This window comes from Macrobrachium rosenbergii, chromosome 2 (genome assembly GCF_040412425.1).
Source record: "Macrobrachium rosenbergii isolate ZJJX-2024 chromosome 2, ASM4041242v1, whole genome shotgun sequence".
Lineage (NCBI taxonomy): Eukaryota > Metazoa > Arthropoda > Malacostraca > Decapoda > Palaemonidae > Macrobrachium > Macrobrachium rosenbergii.
The window spans coordinates 73,605,851-73,613,624 of record NC_089742.1 but is presented as its reverse complement, the minus strand read 5'-3'; the positions used below and the strand labels follow the sequence as shown (position 1 = coordinate 73,613,624).

Sequence of the window (7,774 nt, the reverse complement as noted above, 5' to 3'; positions counted from 1 at the left end):
CATGCAAATGTTGGTACCCATTTAGTGAATGCGTTGCTATAATGAACGTCAGTGTTTGCCACGCTATCCATGGCAGTCATGCGTTTGATCGTATTTGCTATATAGCACCAGAAATGTTTAAAAGGTCATCAGGCAGTTAATGCATGTACCAATATACATTTTTAAATGCACCATACTAAGGTAGGAGCTGTTGTCTTTTTTATCATGATTAGTAGCAAAACTGATCTATGATGTAATTATTTCCTCCCTAACAAGAGCTCACGTTACACAACTTCGTTGCTTTATTTTAGAGTTCAGCGGTTTCTTAAACTTTACTTGAATTCTTGAAAGATCAAAGGTACTCGGGTAATCTTTTTAAGAATATGACTTTGATCGTAGTATGTGGGTTATATTAATTTTGATATTGGCGATTTTCAGAATAGTACATTTTCTAAGTATTAATATACAAACTTTTTGAGTGGTTTCTACGTATAGCGAAAATTTTTGAACTTTAAAAATGGCGTCAGAAGCAGAGTAGCATTGTAAAGTATGTTTGTTATACAGCCTTAATGCATAATTATGGTATGAAATGTACGAGATAATCTTACTCCAGATGGTTACAAGTTGTCAGTGGGTGGCAATCTATTTTGGGCATTGATTGGAGAAAAGTAACCCATGGTTTTTATAAGCTAATTATCCTTAAAGTAAAAAGATATCGTACCTATTTCAAGAAATATAGTTAACGTTCTCTTTATGGAGCTGCCGAGTAGTTACCCTAAGAACATTTTCCGCTGCCGTTGTTTTTCTGTTACAGGTTACAATTTGCTGGAGGAACCAGAATTCAAGAAAATGTGCAGACACCGGGCGGATTCGCGAACCTTTCAGTGTTAGGCTGATGTTTCTAGGGATCCAAGATGTCGACAAGATAGATGTAGGCTTCTATTCGTTTAATTTCTAAGTTTTCCATGCTGCACTTTTCATTAAAATCCTGATAGGTTTGTAAGTTAGGTTCTTCGGATAGCCTGCGTTCGTAAACCTACCATTTGCCTGTGTATTGTAATTGTTTTTTTTAATTAATAAATAATGGGTCTTTAGTTTTCAGTTCTTGACTACTTCCTCGGTATTTTTATAGAAAACAAAGTATGTGGAATCTGGTTTATCATCCATATAATTACAGATATTGAAGTTCAAAACTACTTAATTTAGAAGTATACCAGACCGTTTAACAGTACGGGCGTGTGACTGAATATGTACACTTGTGAATGGCTTAGATCAAATTTTAAAGGTAAGCAAATTAATGTAAGCCACCCTCATGGAATTGTTGAAAATTCCATTTGTTCAACACAGTGGAAATGTGGTTTGGGTATTAGCTGTGACCACTCAAATGCCCTTAGCTAATTTGTAGGACAACGAGCTGAAATATGACTCCATACTAATGAATAAATGTACAGTGCCAAGATCGCCGTTAAATGTATTGGGAGCAAAAAAATTGTAGATTACGTAATTTTAGTACTTAGAACAATGTGTAATTAGAAGGTAAAACTAAAATAAAATTATTCGTTTCATGGAGCTAGTACCCCAAAGAAATTATTTCCAATGATTGGCACGAAAATTTGAAAATGTGATGGTCAACTACACTTCAATGGACAAAGGTCTTAAGCCACGTGGCTAAATATAGGATTTAACGCAGGTGAACAGAATTTTAAGTTAGATTATAAAAAAAATTCTGGAATATTTCAGTTAAGGTACATGGTTAAATATAGGTTTTAACGCTGATGAAAAGAATTTTAAGTTGTATAGATTATAAAAAAAAATTATGAAAATCCTGAAACAACGAAGTTAAATTCATGTTGAAGTATTGCGCGATGTTTTTATTGGACGGGGAGTTTTTTTTTTGGGGGGTGGGGGCGGTTGGTGATGGAGTTCGTTTGGCAAACAAATCTGGTTGACCACATCAAGCAAAGTTTCTTTTACCAAAAACATTTGTTTTAACGATTTCCGTTTAATAGGTCACTTCGATTCTGGATAACCTCATTGGTCCCAGCGCTTTGCTTTTTTTTTATTTTCAATCTATCCTTGAAATCCCTGTAGGGTGGTAGTGCCGTCGGTGCACCTCATGCGGTGCACTGCAGGCATTATGTAAGGCTATTCGCAGCGTTCCTTCGTCCCCTAGCTACAACCCCTTTCATTCCTTTTACTGTACGTACCTTCATATTCTCTTATGTCTTTCTTTATACACTCTCCTATCAATTGTTTCATAGTCCAACTGCGAGGTTTTTTTCCTGTTACACACTTTTCAAACCTTTCCACTCTCAATTTTCCCTTTCAGCGCTGAATGACCTTATAGGTCCCAGCGCTCGGCCTTAGGCTTAAATGCTATATTTTATTCTATCCATGAAACTAATTTCTCAGGACTGGTTGTTTAGGATAGTAACTATTACGGAAACTATTGGCTTAGTGAGTTCGTGAAGTTGACACCGAACGGGAGATAAATGAGCAAAATAGTCGAACTTAGTAATCAAAGACGTTTGGGGGATTTTAACATTTCTGCCGTTAGGTATGGAATGCTTCATGAGGATGTATCATATGAAATGGTATTTTTGTTAATGGGTCTCCTTAATTGCTTTCGTTCCCGCTTATTACAGAAATGATAATGGTAAACTATTGAAGGAATTTGTAAATTAGTGAATGAAATAAAATGCAGGTTATAAAAAACGTATTGGTACATAGGCCCCATATTTTACAGATGAATTCTCAATACTGTTTTTAATAAACTGGTTGCTCTAGAGCAGAAAGGTTGTGGTAAAATGTTATTACCTTTTAAATATGTTTAGGTAATTGTAAAGAAACGAATCTGAGAAACTGGTACCTAAAATTATGGAGGTTACTTATCAGGATGATTGTCTTAGTTGCGTTTACCTCTTTCCAAATAAACTAAGGGTTTCTTTACGGGGACACATGTCGGGATGACGTTCTTTGAGGGGAAAAGCCGGAATGGAAAGAGAGTTGAGGAATTGGAATTGGAACGTAGAATTTTGTCCAAAAGCCAAGCGCTGGGACCTATGAGGTCATTCAGCGCTGAAAGGAAAATTGACTGTACATGAGGAAAGCCTTGCAGCTGCACTGTGAAGTAATTGTGAGAGAGGGTAGAAAGTCAGATGGAAGAAAGAAAATATGACGGGAGGTAGAGAAAAAGGAATGAAAGAGGTTGCAGCTAAGAGCCGAAGGGACGCTGCAAAGTACCTTAAGTAATGCCTACAGTGCACCACGTAAAGTGCACTGGCGTCACTACCCACCTACGGGAGAGTTGAGGAATTGCTTAAGCTGAGGATGACAGACTCAATAAAGAATTGCTTAGGTCGAGGAGGATAGACCCCAAGTGAGGCGCGAAAACAAATTGTTTAGGCCGAGGAATAACATCAACAAGTATAAACCCTTCGGCCCCTAGCTGCAACCCCCCTTCATTTCTTTCACTGTGCCTCCGTTTATATTCTCTTCTTTACTTTCCACCCTCTCCTAACAGCTGCGAGGTTTTCCTCCTGTTACACCTTTCAAACCTTCTTACAGACTTTTAATTTCCGTTTCACCGCTGAATAACCTCATAGGTGCCAACGCTTGGCCTTTGGCCTAAATTTTATATTCCAATTCAGTAAGCAATGCTGTAAATGAGTGAACAGCAAAATAAGTGATAGTGCATGACACGTGAATGATGGTTTGTGTTTATAGTTTAGGGAATGAAAACCTTCTGGTAGTGAACCGTGTGGCCTCATGCTGTCAGAGCACCTCACGTGGTGCACTGTAGGCATTACTTATGGTTCTTTGCAGCGTTCCTTCGGCTCCTAGCTGCAACCTCTCTCATTTCTTTTACTGTACCTCCGTTCATATTCAGTTTGACTCTCCACCTTCTCTAAAAATTGTTTCCTTGTGCAACCGCGAGGTTTTCCTCCTGTTACACCTTTCAAACCTTCTTACAAGACTGTCAATATCTCTTTCAGCGTTGATTGACGTCATAGGTCCCAGGGCTTGGCCTTTGGCCTAAATTCTGTTATCTATGGCATTTAAGGCCTTGTCCACACGATCGGTTACCGCCCGGCTGCGTTGGTCCTTCAACCGGCTCCATCCCCCCAGCATAATTGTCTTGTCCACACTTGCCTGTAGGTGAACTGAGTTGTTGTCTTGTTGGCTAGTAGCAAATGAGTGGTAGCCAGGCCCATGCACTATATATATATATATATATATATATATATATATATATATATATATATATATATATATATATATATATATATATATATATATATATATATATATATATATATATATATATATATATATATTATATATATATATATATATGTATGTACATATACTCATTACGTATTTTCTTGTAACTGGCAGCATCGTCGCTCCGTGTCAGGCTTCACAACATCGGTACTACCGGGTGCTCAACTACCAGTGTTGGAAATTTGCTGGTTTGTCCCTACTTTTTACCCGATGCCACAAGAGACAGATATGGAGGTTAGGGGATACAAGAGAATGGGTGGGGAGTAGGGCTTTACTCCGCAACCTGATAAATTATGGTTTAAGTGTACCTTAGTTTTACCAGACCACTGAGCTGATTAACAGCTCTCCTAGGACTGGCCCGAAGGATTAGACTTATTTTACGTGGCTAAGAACCAATTGGTTACTTAGCAACGGGACCTACAGCTTATTGTGGAATCCGAACCACATTATAGCGAGAAATGAATTTCTGTCACCAGAAATAAATTCCTCTAACTCTTCATCAACCAGCCGGAGACTCGAACTCGGGCCTGGCGAGTGCCAGTCCACAGCTGTACCGACTCGCCCAACGAAGAGCTATAAGTTCTGGTGAAAGTGAAAAGTAGAAGTAGGAGTCTTTTCTCAGTCAGTATTGAAAGCGAGTGTAATTATAATACGCATATTGAAGTGGCTTCGTTTTGGACGAGCCACCGCTGATGATGTGAAAATTATGCAAGAGTGCCTGATTCCAGTACCACTTAACATTGACCCAGCCCAGGTTGTTGTTGAACATTACCCTAGTCTCGGCAACAGCAACAATTGGAATGAGTTCGCGCATATTATTCTCGATGACAAAGAAGAAAAAAGAAGAAAAAAATGTTACACACAAAGAAGCGTTGCTTTTATATGATCACGCGCTTCTGAGTGGATAAAGTTGCTATATGTCTTCAAATTGTAACGCTTGAACAAATGCCAGTGTCTATCTCTTCAGGTATGGTTAGCGTTGTGCGTATTATAATGGCATTCGCTTTCTATACTGATTGAAAAAAAGACTCCTACTTCTACTTTTCGCTTTCATCATAATTTATCAGGTTGCGGAGTGAAAACCAAAACCACAGGTGAAATTCAACGTGTGTGATAATTTTTAATTAAAACAATTAACAGTAACTCAGCCAGGTTCTCCTAACACCACTTGCTATTCACACGCATTAAGAAAACGGCGTCTCTTCTAATGTTGTGAGCAATCCTTACCTGAGCATGGGAGCATCAGGAAATTTGAATTTTTGGGGCTAATTTGAATGGCATTCTGTAACTAATTATCAAGGCTGCGTCTTTTACCGTTATTGCTCCACAGGTATGTTAGGTCCCTCAACCACCCAGCCCCAACCACATCCCCTGAACGCCAAAAATCTACATCTGGATCTCCGAAACGGCTGAACGGATTTCGATGAAATTTGGCATGATCAGAGACCTTAGTGGGAAAGCTCTAACGCCAAAGTTCCATCCCGATCGGTTGAATATTTCCAGAGTTATAAATTAGGGCCAAAGTCGGGGTTTTTGTGTACTTCCGGTGGCTGGGCTTTACTAACCGTCAACGACCGTGGCAGCTTCAAACTTTCATATCATGAAATAACAAAAGAAAGATAGGCTAACTTTAAAAAGTAATGACATTATTGATGATATAAACAAGAAGATAAACCTGTAGATTGAATAATAATAATAATAATAATAATAATAATAATAATAATAATAATAATAATAAAAAGGAGTACTTAATCCATACTAAAATGTAGCGTTATACCACATCATTGATGTAAGCGATGAAAGTCGGTCATGTAGCTTTATAATATGATACGTAACAAGAAAGTGCAATATCATCTCGACGTGTACACCTCTTTTATTTACTTTCAAAACGCTCCTTCCTCATTCTCCCTTAGCTCTCCTATCCACCCCTTTCTCTTTTTCTAAACGGGCTGTATTTGCGAGTTTAGTATGCGGCTGAAGTAAAGCAGATCGGTTTAATATTGCATAATTGAAAACGCTGGCTTGCAAGGCAAATAGCGGGTTATCGAAAATTTAACCTTCTTTCCGGGTCTAGGCAGCTATATTACACAACAGTAATGGTTAATAAAAATTGCCAACTCTACAAACGTACCTTCACTAGCTTGTGAAGGACAAAGGATTCCTTCAGAGAGAACTTGTATAATAGGTTTATCCTGCAGAGTAAGGAGAGAACTAAAATTAATTTGAATGAAAGATGAATGACAAAAGAAATGAAAATTAATTATGAAAACTATACTTTTCCCATGGTGTCTTCGTGTTCCTTAAATAAAGAAAATTGAGACTGAAATAAAACAACAATAAAAATAAAAAAAAAAGAACAGAAATAGAAAAATTCCCTAAAAGCTGATCAACTTGCTCATAATGCCGGTACTGTGATTCGTCATGTCTTGCATCACGGCGGTCACTAGTCTCTCCCTCCCTCCCTCCCCCCGTGGCGCCACGCAGTCGAGGAAAAGCTGGAGCTAAAATGTGAAGTTTCACTCTCCTGTTCCTCCATCGCCTCCTGTCCTGCTCGAACTGCATGCCCGTGTCTACGCAATCTGTCTGGGATCAGTTTGTTGCCGACAGTTTCAAAACACTTTACACTGCGGATCCATTTGTATCAGCACGCAATAGATTAGTGTAGACATCAAAAACCTTGCGATTTGTTATGAAAAATGATAGGAAAAAGAAGGTATGAAATCGGTGATATAAGGAAGCCAAGGCCTGAAATATTGCAAAAGAAAATGGCAAAGATTAAGATTGTTTGTTTTATTTGCATTTTTTGCCACATGGTGTTCAGTATAACGGTTATACTACAGACCAGCCAGGTTGAGAAATCAGAAAAAGAGTGCACTTACGAAACTATCGTTATAAGAAAGAACCAGGCAGTGGAAAACGCGAACTACTTATGTCATTTCAAACTTGCGCTGATAAACACCTTTTTCCCCAGGGAAAGGGCGATCATCGAGTATCATAAACAGCCTGCGTCTTTGGAAAAAGATGGTAAGAGGAATAATTATCGTCCAAAATATGAAAACATTGTCCATTCATTTTTCTTTGGTCAAAACACCAATGATGGGAATGCAAGTATCCTCGGTATAAATCCAAAACTAGGAGTTCACAACAGGAATTTTACAATGCATGATGTCCAAAATGTCAGTGATTCTGCATCCTTGCAGCACAGGACGCCATTGCAAGAGAGCAGCCTAGGGGCTCGTCTAAATCAGTATTTAACCCAACCTACTACAACTTGTAAGCGACTGGCAAGAATTGGAGGAAGGTCTTGCCTTGGTGCTTACGATGGAAGTAAGGTAATTAAGCTACAACTTGTAAACGTTTCCTTTGTTGACACCCTATATGTTCAAGTATGATCAGCCACATGACTTCTTGAGCCCTTGATAAGACAAACATATTTCACTGATTAAGTTAGCAATTTCAGTGTGTGCATGCAGCATATGAGATGAAGGGATTAGCTTGATTCGTTTTGCTG

General features: G+C 38.5%; 1 protein-coding gene across 2 annotated transcripts in view; it reads left to right on the top strand.

The window, feature by feature from the left end:
- LOC136849968 (probable methyltransferase-like protein 24) overlaps positions 1 to 7,774 on the top strand; it is a 34,018-nt gene that overhangs the window by 3,151 nt on the left and 23,093 nt on the right. The window contains exon 1 of one of the 2 annotated variants that reach the window (XM_067123499.1): positions 5,740 to 7,595. The exons of the other annotated variant lie outside the window; for it this stretch is intronic. Within the exon in view, the coding sequence (XP_066979600.1) occupies positions 6,960 to 7,595 (636 nt within the window). The 5' untranslated portion in view covers positions 5,740 to 6,959. Of the gene's footprint in view, positions 1 to 5,739; positions 7,596 to 7,774 lie in introns of those variants that run through there. 2 annotated transcript variants of the gene reach the window in all.